Source organism: Quercus robur, chromosome 11 (assembly GCF_932294415.1).
Source record: "Quercus robur chromosome 11, dhQueRobu3.1, whole genome shotgun sequence".
Taxonomy (NCBI): domain Eukaryota; kingdom Viridiplantae; phylum Streptophyta; class Magnoliopsida; order Fagales; family Fagaceae; genus Quercus; species Quercus robur.
Window position 1 is genome coordinate 31215376 of NC_065544.1, and position 23957 is coordinate 31239332.

At 36.2% G+C, this 23957-nt stretch overlaps 1 protein-coding gene across 1 annotated transcript; it reads right to left on the minus strand.

Annotated features, from left to right (window-relative positions):
- Positions 1 to 12529: 12529 nt before the first annotated feature.
- Positions 12530 to 13772, minus strand: LOC126704950 (uncharacterized mitochondrial protein AtMg00810-like). The gene is made up of 2 exons (XM_050403927.1): positions 13643 to 13772; positions 12530 to 12843 (listed from the first exon to the last, which is right to left on the minus strand). Exons 1-2 carry the CDS (start codon positions 13770 to 13772, stop codon positions 12530 to 12532), a joined length of 444 nt encoding a protein of 147 aa, XP_050259884.1.
- Positions 13773 to 23957: the final 10185 nt, after the last annotated feature.

Here is a 23957-nt window from a genome sequence, read left to right on the forward strand (position 1 = left end):
CTAGTTTTGTCCAAGGAGAAAATAAGACCTTATACCAAGCTTGGGAAAGGTACAAAGATCTTTTCAATTTTTGCCCAACTCATGGGTATGAAGATTGGAGGTTGGTTAGCTATTTTTATGAAGGACTTACACCTAGGGACCGAAAGTTTGTTCAACTCTCATGCGGAGGGGACTTTTTACAAAATGAACCCGAAGATGCAATGGATTATCTTGATGAGATAGCTGAAAACTCTAACACATGGTCTGGACCTAGCCCTATGGACTCCACTAATAGGACTAGAACTAACGCTACCACTTCTAGTGGAATTGTTTTCAAGTTGAGGGAAGATGATAACATGAGTGCAAAAATCAGCATGTTAACTAAAGAAATTGAGGCACTCAAAATGAAAGGAAGTAGGAATGTTAGTGCTACCTTTAGAAAGGACCCAATAGAGGTGTGTAAAATTTGTCATGAGGTAAACCATGCTACAAATGAATGTGCATCACTTTCATCATTCTTGAATGTGCCAAAAGAACAAGTACATGCATTTAATTCATACTGGCCAAATAATGATTCATATTCTAACAATTATAACCCAAATATGAGAAACCATCCGTATTTGAGTTATAAGAGTGACAATGTGTTGAATCCTCCTACTCCAAGGAATTTTAATTACCACATGCATCATCATCATCATCATCATCTAGACCTTCCTTGGAGGATGCACTTAGTACTTTCATTCAAAGGCAAAGTGAGCAAAATCAAAAGTTTGAATCCATGATCACTAGGCTAGATGAAGAGGTAAAAGAGACCAAGAGTCATATAACTAGGCTTACAAATTCATTGAGTGGGATAGAGAGAGGGAAGCTCTCTTCCCAAACTCAACCCAATCCCATGAATCAAAATCTAAAAATTGGCTTTAAGGATAAACATGAGGAAGTAAAAGCTATGACCATTTTGAGGAGTGGTAAAGAGATTGATAAAAGTTCTCCTTTAGTAACTAAGAAATCTAAGGAGACCATAGTTGAAAAAGAGAAGGATGAAATTGAGCCACTTGGTCTTGATGACATTGAATAATGCCCAATCCCTCCACCATTTCCCCAAGCCTTAAAATTACCTAGGAAATTGGACACCGCATCTGAGATATTAGAGCATTTGCATCAAGTTAAGATAAATTTGCCATTATTGCATGTTATCAAGCAAGTGCCTACATATGCCAAGGTAATTAAGGACCTATGCACCATCAAGAGAAAGCATCATGTGAAGAAGACCGCATTCCTAACAGAACAGGTAAGTGCAATTATCCAACATAAGACCCCGCCAAAGTATAAGGATCCAGGTTGTCCTATGATCTCTTGTACTATTGGAGATTATATCATGGAGCATGCATTGCTAGATCTTGGGGCAAGTGTTAATTTGATCCCTTTCAGTGTATATCAAAAACTTGGACTTGGTGAGTTGAAACCTACTTCAATAACTTTACAGTTGGCTGATCACTCTATAAGGGAACCGAGAGGGATTGTTGAGGATGTGTTGGTGAAAATTGAACAATTTTATTATCCTGTTGATTTTATTGTTCTAGATTACCAACCTGTTTTACATCCTAATGTTCATACCCCTATTATTTTGGGTAGACCTTTTCTTGCCACAGCTAATGCTTTAATTAATTGCAGGAATGGGAGAATGCAACTCACTTTTGGTTCCATGACTTTGGAGCTGAACATATTTCATGTGGCAAAACAACCACATGAGGATGATGATTGTGCTTATGTGAACCTAATTGGGGCGATGGTTCAAGAAGAGTTTAATAAGAATTGTTTTTTTGATCCTCTTGAAACTCTTCTTAATAATTCTGTTGGTTCTTATGATTTAGAATGTGATATTCATGTATCTGAAAATTTTTCTTTGTTGGATTCCTCACAGGTTTTGGAAGAACAACAGATGATGGCAATTAATAAAGGGTGGAAGCCTTGCTTTGAGGAGCTACTAGAAAATGAAAAAAAGCTCGTGCATTCAAGTGAAGAGTCACCATAGTTGGAGCTTAAGCCGCTGCCCAGTGGTCTTAAATATGCATATTTAGGCCCAGGTAAGTTAAAACCTAGATGGGATGGCCTTTTCATTGTAAGGGAAGTGTTTAGCCATGGAGCTATAGTAGTTGAGGACCCCAGAGATGGTAGGATTTTGAAAGTACATGGTCAAAGGTTAAAACCATTCTTAGGGGGAGTTATACCAGAAGAGGAGACTACTTCACTGAAGATCCCTACTTATTGGGATGCTACGTGAACTCTGAAAGAGCCTTATGAAGTTGTACCATATTTGTTTTAATTTTCTTTTCTTTCTATTTTTTTTTTCTTTTTGCCTTTTGTTTTTGTTTTTGTTTTTTGTTTTGTTATTATTTTTTTTGTGAGCTAACATTTGTAGGTGTGAAAGAAATTTCAAAAAAAAAAAAAAAAATTTGAATGCTTAAGGTAACTTCTTCCCTTTATACTTGAATTTATTTTGGTTTTGATACATTGAGGACAATGCAATATTTTAGTTGGGGGGAGAGGTTTAAACTTTTTGCTACACCTTGCATTATTTTTCTTTCTTTCTGTTTCAGAAAAAAAAAAAAAAAAAAAAAAAAAAAAAAAAAAAAAAAAAAAAAAAAAAAAAAAAAAAAAAAAAAAAAAACCTTGAATTTGAATGCAGTAGAGTTATAAGCTTTATTTTTATATCATGTGATGGAATGAATAATGCTGAGTTGGTTATACTATTTCCTATATTAAGACTCTTTCATGAAGAGCACAATTGGAAAATTTTGAGCACAATAGCCAAGTTAGCAGACGGTTGGATGTTGGATATGCATGGATCATGAACAAGCTAGATATAAGCTGAAACTCAACTCATATAGAGAGTTCTTGAGCCTTACTTTTCTTTGTGAGAGTATATCTTTGTTTGAACTCTTAAATTTCTCTCATATGCTTCAGTTTTTGTAAAAGATCTCTATATTTTTTTGGTTGACTACTGGAAACATTATGGGGAGATATACAATGATCTTACTTATTTTTGTCCTTAGGTATGATGGTTTATGTGGAATTTTAGGAGATGAGAGCTTAAGGCCATCAATCTTTTGTCATCAGCTAAACAAATATTCAGCCTACCTTTACATTAACCATTGTCACCATCATTTAAGCCATGAGAAATACTTCTACAATACCACAAAACATTTTTATCTATAGGTATTCTCATGGGGGTTCAAGTTTTGAGCAATTGATGTGTTTAGATACCACCATTGTCTCTCTTTTCTTCAAAAATCAAAAAAATAAAATAAAATAAAATAAAAAATAAAAAAGAGAAGTGAAAAAAAAAAAGAAAAAAAAAAAGAAAGAAAAGAAAGAGGAGACCATACATAATCAATCAATAAATCATTGGTATCTTACACATCTTTCATGTATTTCAGAAGGGTTATATGGTTGAGTAAAGGTTGTTTTGATTCAAGTTGGTTGTTACTGCTATGAGTTGGGTTTGGCTGGAATTTTCTGCATTTGATTCATATACCTCATATTTCAAAAAGAGCAGTTTGCCTTTACCTAGCCATAAGATTATACTACCCATGAGCTTAAAGTCCTACTTGATCATAAAGGTGCATGGCTGGTATGTGTTTGGGATAAAAACTAGGGATAAGAATGGTATTAATCTCATGTTTCCAGGAATTCAACATCCTTTCCAAGAGATCTTTTTCCGTTGTTTTAGTGGCTGTTTTTGTATACACATGTGATATTCTTAAAACTTCTTCTTTCCTTTTTGTTCACATGTGATTTGAAGAGAGAAACCATTACTTCTATGTGTGTTCTTTCAGAGTGTTGATGACTTAAGAGAGGTTTTGGAGTAGAGGCTCTAATCTAGATTATTCTTGGTCTATGCATGTTTGGAAAAGCCGGTTTGATTGGATGGGCTATGCACACACACACTCCAAAAGTGAAGCTAGTGAAAACTCTTTAATATGATGAATAGTATCCCAACTCAAAATTGAAAGTTCTTTTGTATGATATAATGATAAAGCAGACTAACATTTGCTGCGGGAATTTTTAGGAAACCTTTGACTTTTGTGGGTAGAATCACTGCAAACCCTCACGAGAGTAAACTCGTCCACTAGGGTGACCTAGGGGTTCAAAGACTTGCTGCATATGGGAAGTGCAGTCGTGTAGCCTACGAAAGTGGCTTGTATTTTAGTTTTAATTTTTCACTTTTAGTAGACATGGGTGCTTTGTGGATTGCTAGGGACTAGCAAGATTTAAGTTGGGGGGTGTGATAACGCCTTAAAATGAATACTTATTATATATTTATATGGGCGTTATCTCCTTATTACTATGCTTAATTTGTATAATTAAGCCATGATTTGCATTAGTCCCTATTATTTATCTTTACATAATTTCTTGAATAAAATGCTATTCATTATGTGTAATTTTCTACTTTCAGGAAATCATGTGAGAAAGATGAGTTTACAAGAATTTGTGAGAGAATGGAGGCCAAACTAGAATTAAAGTGGAGCTAAAGGACCATGCTTAAATGTCTAAGGAGGTGCAGCTGGAGTGCTTGGATCGTCTACCATGATTGGAAGCTTCAAATAAGGAAAGAAATCAAAGAAGCAGAATCTGAAAATGAAAAATCTGATTTGAGAACTGATCAGTATTTTGGGTGTATCTCTCTCCTCAAAAATCCAATTGACACAAGACTAGATGGGTTGGAACCGTGACTTAAATATCTACAACTTTTCAGTTTTGAGTTTTTCAAAATTGTCATTTTTTGAAGGCCTAAATTAACTCACAAGTTACCACTGTAAACCTGGACGCAAATTAAAACAGTAAATGTTTTATTTTCTTTGGACACTTAGACATTAGGGTTTTGAAGGGAGGCTGGTAGAACGAATTTTGGTAGAGAAAACCTTGTATTTTTCTTTCTCTAATGGCAGCCTAAACTCTTTGCTAGGGCTAGGGGTTATGTTTCTTCTATACGGTATGAATATTTAATGTGATTCTTTCTAGGATTTTATCAACAACATATTTGATTGTTCAATTAGATTTCTTTTGATGTATTAGTTCTTCCATGCTTTCAATAAGTTCAATCATGTTTTTCTTATTGTTTAGATGAATTTCTAATAGTTTCAAATAGAAATTAGGATTTAAAGTGAATGGGTTTTTCTGAAAACTTTTCTAACCGCATTATCAATCGAGGTTATCATGTGTTCTTGAATCGTCTCAGTTCAACCGAATCATAAGTTTTTAATTGTATAAGAACAATCAATTATGAAATAGATATTTTCTTAGATCACAAAGAATTTCATATCGATATAGGGAAACACTCCGATGCCCTAGTATTTACATTATTGATTAAAATTAGTTTTTCTTTTATTCTTGTTAACAATCACCAAGCAAAAATATTTTTCTTCTTCACTCAAATTGTTATTTAATTATATTGTCTTTGAATTTACCTTGCTCCTTGTGGTTCGACCTCGGTACTTCGAGAAATATATTGTTACGATCTCCTGCACTTGGGAGTGAGCAAGCAAGGATTTAACCTAGCTATCTTCAAGGTAAAACACATCCACTATGAAAGAATTAAAGTTTACACAATAGCGAATTAGATCACTAACATCCTATTGCTATCTCGAGTAGGAAATTTACTACCACAACCACGTGACAGCTCCGAGTCCATGAACTACTTCTTTCTTGGATTCACAGCAAGCACAAGCACTCCCGCTTGTGTATCTTTAAGCTCTTTATGCAACAACCGAACTGATCATCAAGATCTTGACATAATCTTGATTCTTGATAACCCTAAGTATATGTGAAGGCAAACACCTCTAGATCTCACAAGAGATTCACATACACAGCATAAACAACAACATAAAACGTGGCTAGGGTTTTTCCTTTTATACTTAAGGAAAAACATAAAACCCTACACGTCAAACGGGCTTGGGCTGAGTTGGAAAATTCTACAGAAAAAAAAAATGCACGAGCTTCGATCAATTGAGTCTAATTTTCGATCGATCGAGCCTTGTAGAAATTGAACAGTAATTTTCTGCAATTACTCGATTCCAACTTTACACATAAACATACTTTGAGTAAGTCTAAAATAAGACTAAACGTTTTGATCATGGTTTGCCAACATCACAAAATGAAGTTCTAATACATTTAAACCTAAAGTCTTAGAACCTAACAAACTCCCCCTTTGGCAATCCATGACAAAACACAAAATAAACAAAATGCTTAAAGTTTACAAAAACAACCCATTACAATAACATTGCCCAACAAAAACAAATTCAACCTAACTACTATCTGTTAGTTGCAAGTGCAGACAGCAGTACGACTGAATCAACCTGTATATTCCTGTAACACTTAACAAACACATAAACGCATGTGTGGAAAATACAAGTAAAACAAAATAAATTCTAGATTTCACATAAGCATAAACTACAAGACATATATCATGAATAACCTCATAAATATAAATCAATAATCAATGTAGCATAATGTGAAACAAGAAGCCAATATAAATACATCATAGTATCTTCCCCTATCATAGACAACTCAGCTAAAACAAAATACATTAAGAGCCAGAAAATATAAATACAAGATGAAGCACCTAGATACAATCTAAAAGCTCCAAAACAACAAAAATATCCCCCTATCAACCAAATCTCCTATCCAAATGTACTCCTCCTTTTTGTGATGAATTGCCAAAGGGCAATAACTCATCATCAAAAGGAGGTGGTGGAGGTGACCATCTCAAACTCGCCAAGTCTGCACGCAAAGCCTGAAGCTCTGTGAGAACGTCCACCAGAAGCTAACCATGAGTCGCCTGAACGGTCATAACAGTGTCCAGAGTACGACGAATGCTAGAAACATCCGAAGCAGATGGTAGAGGAGCATCAACAACAGTCAGATCGATAAACTCATCAGTAGCTGGATCACCTGAAGAAGAAGGAGGAGGAGGAGGTGCACTAGAGGAAGACTCAACCCTAGGGTGTTTAGAGCTAGCTCACATCTGAGTAGCTCTCTGCCGAAGGAAGGTGGCACCTATGGGAGCTATGATATGAACGGGCTCAGGCACCGGAAAATGCTCTAACCCTAAATGTAATAAAATCCTATGAATAAAATGTAAGGTTGAATTTATTCAACCATCTAATTGGCTTTATTCCGTGCCAAATTTGCTTGTAATTCAGCATTTAGTAACCCTGTATTTAGGTGGGATTGTTGTAAGGGTAGTGAGTGAGATAGTGTGAAGATTGCTCAAGAGTGTGCAAGAAAACAGAGTGTCGCGGCTGGGACTCGCGGCTGGACTCGCGGCTTCAACCCGCCAGAAGATGCACACGTGCCAAGCATGCTGGAAGATGAACAGTCATGCTAGCTGGAGCACTACAGGACAAAACAGGACAACTGGCCATACGGTTAACTCGCGACTGGAACTCGCGACTTAGTTAAGCCGCGAGGTCAAGCCGCGAGCCACCCCTGTTTTAGAAAAACTTGACGTTTCGCATTCCTCTTCACTCCAGTATAAATACCCTTTTAACCCACGATTGAAAGAGAGCTTCCAGAGAGAATTTTGAGAGAGAAACCCTAAAGAAAAACCAGATTGTTTCACCCACAATCTCTACCTTAGAGTCTCATCAAATTCCCTCACTCTCTTCCTCTCCATTGTCAAATCCTTGAGAGGCCTTTATACCAAACCTGGTTCTCACCATTATCATCTCTGTGAGACAGTCGTTTGGAGTTCTGGGAAGCAGTTAGGAAGGAGCCAATATTCATTGGTTGATGCTACGGTGTAGTAGCGGAATCCGGAAAGCTAGAAAAGAAAAAGGTTCGGCGCAACCTCGTTGGAGCAAGAAGCTTGGAGGGCTTAGGTGCATTGGGTAGATTAGGCTTGGAGGGTCTATTGCTGTCCTTGTATCCCAACTGTATTTTCTAGTGGATTGATTACCGCTTGGAGGGCGGCGGAGAGGTTTTTCGCCGAGGTCTTCGGTTTCCTCTTCGATAACATATCTGGTGTTATCGCTGTGTTTGCATCTTCCTTCCTCTCTATCTCTGCCTTTACATTATCTGCTGTGATTTATTTTGTTGTGGCTTAGATAGTTGTTTAATCTATTCCTTATTACAGCATATGTTAAGTTTCCGCACACTAGTTGTTTAACATATTGCTGTGTTGATTAAATTGGTTTTTGGGGGTCTAAACGTTCAAAAGTGTTTTTATACACGTTTTTGAACTTTCATAAAAACAGGAAAGAAAAGAGTATGAGCAGAAGAATTACTCCTATGAACCTCAACTAAAGAATGAATGAAAAGATAAGGAAAACTTATAGGAGCGTATGTGACAAGAGCATACCAAAATGCACATCTCTCTATAGGAATAGTGTGCAAATGAGAGATGGGCCAAATCAAATGGCAAGAAATCCGAAAAAGGGAGATAATGAATCTCAGTCAACTTGTGAAAGGTGATCCGAGGATCAAAACCCTACTGGATAGAAGATCCAGTAAGATATGACATGATGTCATCTAGGGGAGGATACTCGTTGTAAGGATAAACAGGATGCTGGACCATAGGCACCCCAAAAGCAAAGGCCACTACCGTAGGAGTAATGGTGTACTCTTCACCCCATATCCAACTCTTCACCTGAGTGTTGGAATCATAGGAGTGGACAAAGAGGTTCGAGTAGAACTCTCTAATCAAGGTAACAGGAGAAGGATGGTCAACATCCAACAAAGGCAACCAGCCCTTAAGCTTAAATTTTCTCTTAATTTCCAGGTCAAGCTCATCTAAAACTACTTTCCGCTCAGCCCACACATTTCTAAGAATGTTCATCTTCTCATATGTCTCTTGGTTTTTCTCACTCAAAAACCACTCACTATCAAATGATGGAGTAGAAGAAGAAGAGGATGTCCTATGGGCTCTAGTCTTCCTAACCATGATGCTAAAGAGCAGAAAGGACAGATAGAAAAGAGACAAAAGACAAAAAACAAGAAAACCCAAAGGTAGACTACAAGTTAGAACAAAAATAATATAGAAAATAACAATCTATATGATGCATGAACAATATCAACCCATGATGCATGCTCTAATGCAGTGAGAATAAGTTCAATTTCACTGTAAAATCACAAAATTGGCTTGAGCATAGAGTTTATATCCAAAAACCCCAAATTTTGAAAACCCGCTTTCACAAATTTCAACAAACTAACCAATTGATAATTACACAAGATAGAGAACAGATTTTAATGATCAAATTAATCAATCTAACAAGCCAATTTCATCAAATTAAGCTCAATAGAACAAAATCTCCAATTCAGTTAGTTTCAAGCCCTAGAAAAATTCAAGTTTTCTCAAATCAACAAATTGATCAAAATTAAACACCAAGGAACAGTTTAATAACATCCTATAACAAAAACCCAATGATCAATTTTAAAAGAATTGATTGAAATCAACAAAAACCCCAATTTTCCTTAGGTTCGAAAATTTCCCAAAATGCATGAAAAAAATGCAAGAAACATGAAAACAAACGAAAAAGGAAGGGCAAAAAGGTCTTACCAACCTTAGAAGTCAAAAACCCTTGAAGAAATTTAAGGGAAAACGACAAAAAAATTGCTTTGAGCCTTGACCGATCGAAGAGAGAGAGAAAGAACTTTTTGAAAAAATTTGAATAGTGATAAACGCATGAAAAACTTATGTTTTTAAAAACTCTCTGAATAATTTTCGATTGATCGAAAAACAGATTCGATTGATCGAAAATTACATTCAATTGATCCAGAACCAATCGAGCCAGGCAGATTCAAAACAAATTTTTAATCCCAATTTCGATCAGTTAAGAGACAAGTTCAATCGATCGAAATTCTGGAAAATTTTTTTTTTTGAAAAGCAGAGCAATTTTATGCAGAAACTCCTCAAAGCATAGTATTTTATGAATAGAATGCATGAGTATGAGATGAAATGCTTTTCAAAAACACTTGTATTGAACCCAGATCTCCCAAAAATAAGATTTTCAATCAATTTTCCTTAAATTCTCAAACTTCAAACACATTTTGCATTATAATCAAGGAATTTTCAATCTTGGATGGCCAAAACAAGATCACACACAATAACATGTACAAAGTTTATTAAAGAGTAACTTGTGTAGTGTGTGCAACTAGCAAAAGCTTGAGATACATGTGAGATGATATGTGAATAGTAATTAAGCACAATTTCTACAAAATTCATCACATAAATTTGAAAGAGACTATCACCTAAAGAGTTACATATAACTCCCACATCTCCTAGAAAACAAGCTTGAAATCATGTAAGTTTCTTGATTTGCCTCATATTGTACACACCAATTTTATTTGATTGATTTAATTATAGTCCAACAATGTACACACCAATTTTAGCATTTAAACCGAGGCTATACCTTATGTTCTTTTTGTGCATGTGTTACACTTTCTCGAGAACAAAATCTTATGATATTTACTAAGGTGTTCATGATTGGCTAGTAGATGGTTATTTATTCCTTTCTCATTAAGTTCAAGTCCAACAATCAAAGGCATGTGACTTCAAGATCAAGAAAAAATTATCAAAAACTATAAACATCTTCCCACACAACATGCACTACAAAGCTAAAACTAGTAAAGTACAATAAATAAGCTCATCCAAGTTAAACAAGGTACAAAGACATGTTATGTAAAGATAAATTGGCCAACGTTGATTTCAAATCCAAGAAATAATGCAAAACACATTTTGCTTCCCTTTTCCTTTTTTTTTTTTTTTTTTTATTTTTTTATTTTGAAAAGAAATAACAAAAAAAAAAAAAATCTAGAATGAAATGCATGAATGTTATGCAATGAAAATCCTAGAAAAACAAAGAAAACAAAAACAACAAAGAAAAATGGTCACAAAGAGTAGAGCGATGAAGCACAAGGACCATGAAATCCAAAGATGATCAGGGACACAGAATCACACCAATTACTTGATGAAGTATCTCAAACTTACTTCTATCAAGAGGCTTGGTGAAGATGTCAACATTCTGACATTCAGTAGGAATATACTTAAGAGCCACAATCTTTCTTTCAACAAGATCCCTAATAAAGTGATATCTAATCTCTATGTGTTTAGTCATAGAGTGTTGAACAGGGTTCTTAGAGATATCAATAACACTAGAATTATCACAATAAACAACCATGGTGTCTTGTGTTATCCCATAATCACTTAAAAGTTTTTTCATCCAAAGAAGCTGTAAGCAACAACTTCCAGCAGCAATATATTCTGCTTCTATTATAGACAGAGAGATAGAATTTTGCTTTTTACTCATCCAAGTTGATAAGCCACAAATGAATGACCCCTTGTGATAGAAATTAATTAATTAATTAGCCAAGTTATTAATTAATCAATTCATCATGCAAACGCGTGGTAGCACAAACAAATCACCAATAAACTAAATATGCAACAAAAAATAAAAGACACGGTGATTTGTTTACGAATGGGAAAAATCTAATGGCAAAAACCCCACCGGGTGATTTTCAGGTCACCACTCCCGAAACTCCACTATTATCACAACAAACGGTTACAAGTAAAGGAATCCAAGTACCTTACCAACCTACAGTTGAACCCTTACCCCAATACCCAATTGGACTTGTTTTGTAGTGACAGTTCCCCTTTTAGATGCACGACTCCCAATACGTGACTAACCAATTACGCGGATCCCAGTACACGACTTTAGTCACCAACTAAGAAGGTTGTTGGTTGCAAAGTTTTTCAGTTCATCCACACGATGAACATCAAGAAGATGTTTGGTCACAAAACCCTATGATGCACATACACAGCAACTTCTTCAAGAGAAAGAGATGAACTAGGGTAAGAACTTCGTCTCCAGTCACAATTTGCTTGAACAAAGTTTGCTCAAAGCTTGTGCAACTTGTGAACACTTTGACGGCCCTTAAACTGATCCTTTAATATGTCTAGGTTTAGGAGAAAAGAAGGCCCAAAAACACATTCACGGATCCCAAGAAAATCAGATTGAAATTCTAAAAATCTTAAACCTCAACAGATAGCAGGTGTCGAGCAAGTGTCGAGTAGGTGTCGAGCACACCAAATGTAGAACAGCTTTCTTAAGCTCGATAGATGCAGCTGTCGAGCTAGCTGTCGAGCTTTAATGATTTTGCACTCTAAACGTGTTTTCTTGAACATACTTGAAAGCTTTAATACTTGATCTTGAAACAAGATTTCTTGGGTATTCAAAACATCCTAAATCTACCCAAATACAAGTAAAGTGCGTTTTTGTCAAAGGATAAGCCAATTACATAAAATCATGACATATGTTCTTAACATGTGAAACACATATGTCCTAACACAAGCAACAAGATTGGCTCTTACATAAAAACACCCACCAGTGATGCTTTTTCTATTATCAGCATTGCCGGCCCAATCTAAATCAGAAAAACCAACAAGAGACAGATTTGACTCTTTGCTATAGAACAATCCATAATCACAAGTCCCACTAACATATTTTATGATTCTTTTAACATCATTCAAATGTGAAACCTTAGGATTAGATTAAGATCTAGAGCATACACCAACACTGAATGCAATATCAGGATGACTAGCATTTAAATACAATAAACAACCAATCATGCTTCTGTATAATGTAACATCAACAGACTCACTCGATGGATCATTGGTTAACTTTGCATTAGCAGCCATTGGTGTTCTAGCATGTGCATCCTTGTCAAGTCCAAATCTCTTGACTAGATTTATAGCATACTTAGCTTGGTTGATGTAGATTCTGGAATCCGTTTGCTTCACCTGCAATCCCAAGAAATAAGTCAATTCACCAACCATACTCATTTCAAACATCACCTTCATTTCATCTACAAAAGATTGAGCAAGAGAATCATTAATAGCACCAAATCTAGGTTAACACACACATATCAAATCATTGTAAAGTGCGAAAAATTAATAATACAACAATATGATAACCTAGGAAAACCAAACTGGTAAAAAACTTGGGGAGGATTTATCCTAACTATCCTCAAGGTAAAATAGATCCACTATGAAAGAGTTGAAGTTTACACAATAGCGACTTAGACCACTAACATCCTATTGCTACCTCGAGTATGAAACTTACTACCACGACTATGCGACAACTCCAAGTCCACAGACTACTTCTTTCTTGAATTCACAGCAAGCACAAGAACTCTCGCTTGTGTATCTTTAAGCTCTTTATGCAACAACCGAACTGATCATCAAGTTCTTGACACAATCTTGATTCTTGATAACCCTAAGTATGTGTGAAAGCAAACACCTCTAGATCTCACAAGAGATTCACATACACAGCATAAACAACAACATAAAACATGGCTAGGGTTTTTCCTTTTATACTTAAGGCAAAACATAAAACCCTACACGTCAAACGGGCTTGGGCTGAGTTGGAAAATTCTACAGAAAAACAATTTGCACTAGCTTCAATCAATCGAGTCTAATTTTCAATCGATCAAGCCTTGCAAAAATTGAATAGTAATTTTCTGCAATTACTCGATTCCAACTTTACACATAAACATACTTTGAGCAAGTCTAAAACAAGACTAAACGTTTTGATCATGGTTTGCCAACATTACAAAATGAAGTTCTAATACATTTAAACCTAAAGTCTTAGAACCTAACACATACTAAGAAGACTTCTCCTCCAGTCACCAAGACATTTTTTCGGTAGATCATACTCCCCGGTGAATCTTTCATCATCCCTAGTGGATTCTTCACCCAAGACTCCCTTGTGGGTCAAAACACCAAGGCCACTCATGCATATATCCAACGAGAATTAAATGTGCAGGCATGGGCCACATACTAGTCAAACAAGTCAAAATATAGAATTTGTGCACATATCCCAAGGGAACTAAACATGCAAGCACAGTAGAAGAGGTAGAGATAGAGATAGAGACCAAGGTCACCCCAAGGCAAGTATTATCTAGAGGCACATGCCACCCAGAGAAGTTTGAGGCAAGAGCCCCAAACGGACACCACAGATATATATATATATATATATATATTTATATCCTTTTAAGTTCATAAAAGCACCTTGTTTGTTTTTCTGTTTAAGTAACCTTAGGATAATGAGTCACTCACTGTTTGCTTGCGATTGGCAAAATAGGTTTTGGGATAGTGAACCTATCATTGCTCATTTCTCGAGCAATAAGGGTGGGAATTCGGACATACAAATCCCACGCGACTCTGCGGAGTTGCACCCCACCCCATCTATACGTGTAATGTGTTGTGTGCGTGGGTTGGGTCTGAGCCGTACGTCGAAACAAAATTTTTTGTCTCTTATTCTTTTGATTCTATTAGCAAAGCTCATGAATCAAAAGAGGGGCATCTGTAAACATCACATTTTGTAGCCCTTACGACTCGGGCCTCCATTCCCCAATGATGCCGAAATTCTAAAGCCCAAGATTGGTTTAGGGCCTAATAAGATTACAAATTGACTTGAGAGATATTAAAATGGAAAATACAAAATTTTATGAGCAAATAAGTCTATTTTTGGAAAATAAAAGCTAAGGAAACCCTCGACCTGCATACGCAAGCAAGGACCTGCGTACGCAAGCTTGATTCATGCATACGTAAGCATGAACCTGGGCACGTAGCTAAGGTTTCAGAAACCTATGAAAAGCAAGTTTTCTACATTAAAGGCTGAGTTTTGGAATGAATCTCACATCATCTGGGAGCCATTCCAAACCCCCATTTTTCAACTATATAAAGACTTACATGGTATATTTCAAAAACACACTAAAAATTCTAAGGGAAAACCTAAGATTACTAGAAATAGTGAATCAAAGACGAAGTTTTTCACAAAACACCCTTAAGTCAATTTTATTTTGATTGGGACCTTTTCTGGTCTTAATCCTTGAGTTTTGAAGTTTACTAATCATTTTTGTTTGGTTATGAATAGATTTGACTGAAGGGAATAATCAAAATCAAGCTAAAGAGCTCTTTGTTTCGAGGTATATGTTCTAACGCTCTTTCCTTTCATTTCTACTTTAATCTTGTTTTCAATCTTGTTTCTTTGCTTTATTTGTGTTTAGATATGTTTTTTTAGCCTAGGGTTTAGTAGTTTTTGTGTTTAAAAGCATGTTAGGTTGCTAGATTTGTAGTTTTAAGGTTCTACTCTATTTGTGTTCTTGTTTTCTGGATTAGGATTCTTTAGGGTGTGTCTGTGTGCGCATGCTTTCTTCATGCATACACAGGCTCGAAGTATGCATGCGCATGCTTCCTGCATGCTTACATACAATTGTCCTGCATACGCAAGCCTATGTACGCGCAAGCATACTTGTGCCCAGAAATCCTAATCTAAGTTTTCTGCTTCTGTTTCTTCTTTTCTTTTACATCATATGCCTCTGTTTTATTCCTTTTTATGCTTTTTAAGTCTCTATTCCTTTGTTTAATTGTTTGTTTTCCTTTAACATGCTAGATCGGGGTTTTCCTTGTATTTATGCTTTGATACCATGAACATGCATTCAAATGTCTATTCATTAATGCATAGATGCTGAGATGCAGTAAGGTCAGTAAGGTAAGTCATGCATTCACATGAACATGCATTTATTTGTTATAAGAGCTTTATCTTCCTTTGATGAACACGTATATGCAAGTCTATATGCCATGCTTTGAATGATAACATGATTTGTTTGCTGCCCATGTTTCTGCCTTGATATATAGTTGTTCTTGCCTTGGATGTAATGTGATGAGAATCATGATAGATGTATGTTAGGGTTATGGGATGTTTGATGCCATGTTGATTGTTAGATGCATGTTACTCTGTGTGTGTGTGTATAGGATATAATGTTGAAAATTCCTTTAATGAGATTAAGATGTAAGACACAATGACTGGAAGCCAACCCATGGATCGAGTGGGGTTAGGTGCCTAACACCTTCCCATCCCCATACCTAAACTTCGAACCCATACTCAAGAAGTAAGATCGGTCCTTCCACGTAAGGGTGCTATATTCATGGTTCCTAGACCATAAAACTAGGTGGTGACTCCTTTGTTTCTCCACCCCGGTCCACTCAGCTGAGGCGCACTCCCCAACACCACACATTGCACCCACACTTACTTGTCACTTGTTCTGCAAATTGAGTCACCAATCGCAAGACCAAGTGCCCTTGACCACTTCAAGGTCTCTTGAAAATTTTGGAATTGCTTCAATGGTTCCCAACACCAAACAACAATAAAGAACATTCAAGGTTTCTGTGTGTGTATGGTTTAAATCACCTCACAAAAGATCTGGAAATTGAGAAGGGAGAAGGTATAGAGAGAACAAATGAGTTTTTGCTCTAGGGTAAAGGGATGGTCGCTAACTCTTCAATATGGGAATTCTTATGGTATTTTAGTGGGTAATGTGAGATATATATGAGGGGTAATTGGACAGAAACTATAGGAAGGAAAGCAAAAACTTTCTCTTAAGTTAGGAAATTCAGTCGACCACTCAAATTACTCAAGAATTTATTTCTAGCGAATCTCCAAATATGTCTAATCACACACTGGCTTTCGATTTTGAATTCCTAAAGAAACACATAAAGTAAGATAAAGTATTCTTCTTGTAAGGTTGAATTTATTCATCCATCTAATTGGCTTTATTCCGTGCCAAATTTGCTTGTAATTCAGCATTTAGTAACCCTGTATTTAGGTGGGTTTGTTGTAAGGGTAGTGAGTGAGATAGAGTGAAGATTGCTCAAGAGTGTGCAAGAAAACAGAGACTCGCGGCTGGGACTCGCGGGTGACTCGCGGCTACAAGCCGCCAGAAGCAGCACACGTGCCAAGCATGATGGAAGATGAACAGTCATGCTAGCTGGAGCACTACAGGACAAAACAGGACAACTGGCCATACGGTTAACTCGCGACTGGATCTCGCGACTTAGTCAAGCCGCGAGCCACCCCTGTTTTGTAAAACCTGACGTTTCACATTCCTCTCCCACTCCAGTATAAATACCCCTTTTACCCACGATTGAAAGGGAGCTTCCAGAGAGAATTTTGAGAGAGAAACCCTAAAGAAAAACCAGATTGTTTCACCCACAATCTCTACCTTAGAGTCTCTTCAAATTTCTCAACTCTCTTCCTCTCCATTGTCAAATCCTTGAGAGGCATTATACCAAACCTGATTCTCACCATCATCATCACTGTGAGACAGTTGTTTGGATTTCTGGGAAGCAGTTAGGAAGGAACCAATCTTCATTGGTTGATGCTACGGTCTAGTAGCGGAATCCGGGAAGCTAGAAAAGAAAAAGGTTCGGCGCAACCTCGTTGGAGCAAGAAACTTGGAGGGCTTAGGTGCACTGGGTAGATTAGGCTTGGAGGGTCTATTGCTGTCCTTGTATCCCAACTGTATTTTCTAGTGGATTGCTTACCGTTTGGAGGGCGGCGGAGAGGTTTTACGCCGAGGGCTTCGGTTTCCTCTTCGATAACACATCGCGTGTTGTCTTTGTGTTTGCATCTTCCTTCCTCTCTATCTTTGCCTTTATATTATCTGTTGTGGATTTTATTCTGTTTTGGCTTAGATAGTTTTTAACCAATTTCATATTATAGCATATGTTAAGTTTCCGCACACTAGTTGTTTGACATATTGCTTGAATTGGTTAAGTTGTTATTTGGGGGTCTAAACGTTCAAAGGTGTTTTGTACATGTTTTTGAACTTTCACTTCCGTTAAGCTAGTTTCATACACAAAGAAAAACAATTAATTACCTCAAAGGTGCCGGTCATGTAGGAACTAAAATGCCAAGAGTAGAAATTTCTATAGGAAAAAAAATCATATTACAGTTGACCAAACTGCTTGAGTTAATTTACATCGCAATCACAAATTTTGACTAGTATGGCCATAGTTGTGTTGATCTTTGTTTTTTGTGGTATATTTTGACCATAATCTTAAATAGCGAATATAATTCCAAAAGAATGTTGGATGCAATCAGACAGATATTATCGTTGTTGCCACGTTCAATTGGCAGACACTCCATGGCATTTTTATTATTAAGTCTTTTTGCATCTTTTGTTGGACACCCACTTAACTTCAACTTTATATCTGCCTTTCTTTGATTAACACATGTTTCTTCTTCCATACTAGCTGGAGATTAGTGGTGCCTAACACATATATGTCATTTACTGGAGCGCCACACTAGTCAAAATAATCACAAAATTTTCAACAAAAAGAAAAATAAAATAAACAATCTTCTAAAAGTGGCTGATAAGTATAAACAGATGATATAAAATGTTAGGATATATGTGGAACTTGTTAGAACATATATTATGTAAATTAGCTAATCCTTTGACAAAACGCACTTCTGTTGACACCCTATTTTGCAACCCACATTTAACCTTACATGGAGGGTAAAAGAGTAATTTCACATTGGAAATATGCATCTTAATTCTGGTCATTAGATCCTTACTCTCATTTCACCAAAATGATCTTGATATTGTAACGATCAAATCGACTGATCATAAGCCCGAATCGGACCACCAGATTGAAAGTTATCATCGAATTAAGTTTTAATGGCTGAGATGCACCATCACAAATTAAGTCTGACTATATGTGATTATGAATAATTGATTTCAATTGGTTTTAAGTATAATAAATTTGAGATCGATGATGTGCCATAATTTGATTGGTTAGGACTACATTTTATGGTAGGGTTGCACACACCTAATTAACTAGATAGTTAAACATTAATTATTCAATGAGTAATTTGTACAATTATCTTTTAATTAGAGTAAATTTGGAACCAATTAAGTCTGAAATGGGAGTGATTAGAGTCATTTAATGTTAATTGGGAGCTAATTTGGGACCTATTAATGTTAATTGTGTTAAAACTATTTTCTAACAAATGACCTCTTCTCACCATTTCATCCATATCTCTCAGAATATTTTGAATCTGTGAATGAGATTAATTTTCCCATAAACTAAACATCCGAGACTTCAATTTGAGTACAAGAATGAGACAATTCCGATCAGAATTGAGCCAAATATGATTTTTCGAAATTGGCTCTACAGGCTGTTACAGCAGCTACAAGAAAACCGAACTTTGCTTGCTCCTCACTCTCATCAATCTCCACATTTAATGCACCAGATTTTCCCAAAGGCTAAAATGAGGTCTAGGTTCATGATCCTTTGTCAATCCTCATTAAATGGTATTCCATTCATATTTTCTCCACCACTACTATATAAACCCCCCTTCTCCTTCATTCCAAAAGATGCAAAAAACCCCCTCTCTTCTCTTCTCTTGAGTTTTAGTGAAGTTGAGTAGAGTATTGAGTGAGACTCACTCTCCTTCTCCCCCTCTTCTTTTCCTCCACCCTTAGGACCTCCATCAAGAGCCCCCTCCTTCATCATATGGATCTTGCATAAAGGTATAATCCCCTTCCCTAACTGTTTGTTTATGTTGCCATAATGAGAATTTAAGATTAAAGCATGATAATTCCCTTGAATATGTTTAAATATTTTTAATTGTTCTTATGTGTTCTTCGCATGTTCTTGGTTGATCATCACATTTTCATGCATATCATTAGATTTAATCTTAAATCCACATCAAAAATATGAAAAACATGTTTATTTAATAATTCTTTCAAATTTTTGAATCTAGGTTATCACCATCCACACACATTCACTAGAATTTATTTTTCAATCCAAATGCAATGCTTAATAAATTGAATTAGAGTTTATCACATGCACACACATTAAATTCAACATGTAAATTGATTGACATATTGGATGATATGATATGATTTGCACACACATTAAATTGATTGACATATTGAATTTATTTTTCAATCCAAATGCAATGCTTAATAAATTGAATTAGAGTTTATCACATGCACACACATTAAATTCACATGCACACACTTTGATTTGCCAAAATTTGTCTTTTTTTTTCAAAAAAAAAAAAAAAAAAAAAGAGAAGTAAAATCTCATTTCAAAAAAAAAAAAAAAAATCATTCTTTTCCAAAATCTAGTTCTCTTGAACTACGTCTTGACCTGATCCTCTACGAGAAAGGTACGTAGGCAGCCTTTCAAAGGCTCGGTCCCAATCACCCAAACAATCTTGGGGAACAAATTCAAAATAATGTGACAAAATTGTTTGGGTGCATGTTAGGCTAAGCTCATTTATTTTGCATTAAGCATGCTTAAACTTGGGGCATTGGCCTATTTATATTATGTGCAGATATGTCTTTCTTGCATGAAAGCATGTTTTTATTTGAGGCATCAATCCATTTTTTTGCAAGCGTGTCCACACTAGGGGCATTGGCCAAAAATGTTTTCATGTTAATTGGTTTCTAACAAGCTAGAGAAAGAAAGCCATTTTGCAAGAGCCAATGATGGCGGACCATGATCTTCTTTCATGTTCCCCAATGGTCACAACATCAAATGAATTCAACTTCAATCTAAGCATGGAATATGCTCAAAACTAAGGGCATTGGCTAAGTGCCCTCATCAAGCCAGATAATAGCATGACCTATACCATGTAGGATCGACAGCAACTCTTCTACTTTCAAGGGATCGACCTTAACTCTCCTATACACTATAGGATCGACAGTAGTTCTCCTACTTTTAAGGGATCTACCTTAGTTCCCTAAACCCATAAAATCAACCTTAGTTCTCCTATACACTGTAGGATCGACATTAGCACTCCTACATTCAAGGGATCAACCTTAGTTCTCCCGAAACCCATAAGATCGACCTTAGCTCTCCTATTCACTGTAGGATCGACAATAGCTCTCCTACATTTAAGGGATCGACCTTAGTTCTCCTATACACTGTAGGATCGACAGTAACTCTCCTACTTTCAAGGGATTGACCTTAGTTCTCCCTAAACCCATAAGATCGACCTTAGCTCTCCTATACCTTGTAGGATCGATAGTAGTTCTCCTACCTTCAAAGGATCGACCTTAGTTCTCCCGAAACTCATAGAATCGATTTTAGTTCTCCTATACACTGTAGGATCGACAGTAGTTCTCCTACCTTCAAGGGATCGACCTTAGTTCTCCCGAAATCCATAGGCTTGACCTTAGCTCTCCTATACCCTGTAGGATCGACAATAGTTCTCCTACCTTCAAGGGATCGACTTTAGTTCTCCCGAAACTCATAGAATCGACCTTGGCTCTCCTATACTTTGTAGGAACGACGGTAGTTCTCCTACCATCAAGGGATCGACCTTAGTTCTCCCGAAACTCATAGGATCGACCTTAGTTCTCCTATACACTGTAGGATCGACAGTAGCTCTCCTACCTTCAAGGGATCGACCTTAGCTCTCCCAAAATCCATAGGATCTATAGCAGCTCTCTTATATTTCCAAACCAGAAAAGGTGACGGCCGCACAAAAAAAGCAAGCCTAACATTAAATTATTCATCTCAGAACTCATCCAAGCATTACAACATGCCTCAAACTAGGGACATTGGCTAGGTATGTCAAATTTCCTTCAATGAATAACTCTGTTACTAATTGAAAATATTTATTTTGCAGGAACTGGGGTAAAGGACCCATACACATTGGCACAAATATCATCTTCCACAAATCTATCAGACCTCTGGGAAGCACGTACAAATTTCAAATGCACGGACCTCTGGGAAGCACGTCCAAAAATTGAAATCCATCTGACCTCTAGAAAGCATATCCAAAATTCAAGATCCTCATTTTGTCGTGACCACAGGTAAGCATGTCTTGTACTCATTCAAAAAAAGAAAAAAAGGGGGGGGGGGGGAAAGGAAAAAGAAAAAAGGAGCATGAACTAAATTTAGACCTGATCCTCCCACTAAGTGGTACGTAGGCAATCTCCCTCGAGATTCGGTCCACATTTTGATCCACAACATGACCGTCTGCATTTTTATCTACATGCATCATACATTCACCACGGTTAAATACTGATTGCAAAGTTAGATGTCTCTTTCATGCATTGACATTCGTTTTTCAAGCTCTGCCAATGAGGGACATTCTGTTGACACCCTATTTTGCAACCCGCATTTAACCTCACATGGAGAGTAAAAGGGTAATTTCACATTGAAAATATGCATCTTGATTCTGGTCATTAGATCCTTACTCTCATTTTATGGTAGGGTTGCACATATCTAATTAACTAGATAGTTAAACATTAATTATTCAATGAGTAATTTGTGCAATTATCTTTTAATTAGAGTAAATTTGGAACCAATTAAGTCTGAAATGGGAGTGATTGGAGCCATTTAATATTAATTGGGAGCTAATTTGGGACCTATTAATGTTAAATGTGTTGAAACCATTTTCTAACAAATGACCTCTGCTCATCATTTCATCTATATCTCTCAGAATATTTTGAATCTGTGAATGAGGTTAATTTTTCCAAAAACTAGACATCCGGGGCTTCAATTTGAGCATAATAATGAGACAATTCCGATCATAATTGAGTCAGATATGATTTTTCGAAGTTGGCTCTACAGGCTGTTACAGCAGCTACGGGAAAACTGAACTTTGCTTGCTCCTCACTTTCATCAATCTCCACATTTAATGCACCATATTTCCCTAAAGGCTAAAATGAGGTCTAGGTTCATGATTCTTTGTCAACCCTCATTAAATGGTCTTCCATTCATATTTCCTCCACCATTACTATATAAACCCCCCTTTCCTTCATTCCAAAAGACACAAAAAACCCCCCCTCTCTTCTCTTCACTTGAGTTCTAGTGAAATTGAGTAGTCTTATCATATCTTGGTCTTCCTGAGACTCAAGATATTGAGTGAGATTCACTCTCCCTCTCCTAGCTCTTTTTTTCCTCCACCTTTAAGACCTCCATCAAGAGTTCCCTCCTTCATCATATGGATCTTGCATAAAGGTATAATCCCCTTCCCTAACTATTTGTTTATGTTGCCATAATGAGAATTTAAGATTAAAGCATGATAATTCCCTTGAATATGTTTGAATGTTTTTAATTGTTCTTATGTGTTCTTCACATGTTCTTGGTTGTTCATCACATTTTCATGCATATCACTAGATTTAATCTTAAATCCACATCAAAAATATGAAAAACATATTTGTTTAATAATTTTTTCAAATCCTTGAATCTAGGTTATCACCATCCACACACATTCACTAAAATTTATTTTTCAATCCAAATGCAATGCTTAATAAATTGAATTAGGGTTTATCACATGCACACACATTAAATTCAACATGTAAATTGATTAACATATTAGATGATATGATATGAATGTTGGACTGCCTAACACCTTCCCATCTTGTAACATAGCCTCCAAGCTTGGATCAAGGGTTAGTAGATCAAATGCTTATCCATGTAATTTTCGATTTTTAGATTGTAACTAGAAAACAAAGCCATGTACTTTAACTTAGATTGTATCTAGGACCAAAGCCATGTAATTTTCCTATGATTAATGTAAATTCAATTTCAAATTAATAAAATGATGAATTTTTCAATTATGGTTTTCTTATTTTTCCAATAATTAAATAAGTGGCGACTCCATTGTAAAACCCTTCATCTAAAAGGAAAAATATAACTAATCGAACCTCCATTTTGAAAGGCAATAACACGACTCTACCCATTCACATGGGTTTGGCCCTACATCCTTAAAAAAGGGCTGGGGGCGCGGTCTCTCACAACTTTACTTGTAATTGGGTAGATCTAGGATGGGTTTAGTATTTCGAGAAACATGTTGTTCAAGCCAAGTATTAAAGCTATGAAAATTGGACCAAGAAACAAGTGAAGAAAAACTGTTCATTAAAACTCGACAGAAGCTCGACAGAAATAGTATCTATCGAGGTTTATTGAAGAAAGCTTAACAAATAACTCAATAGAAGCTCAACAGAAAATCTATCGAGATCTACAAAATCAGAATTTCCAGATTTGATTTTCGGCCCAAGATAATGTGTATGTGTAGGGTTTCTTTTCTCACAACCCTAGACACATATAAGGTTTATTTTAAAGGGCGTCACATATGTATTAAGTGACTATACATGGAGAACACATG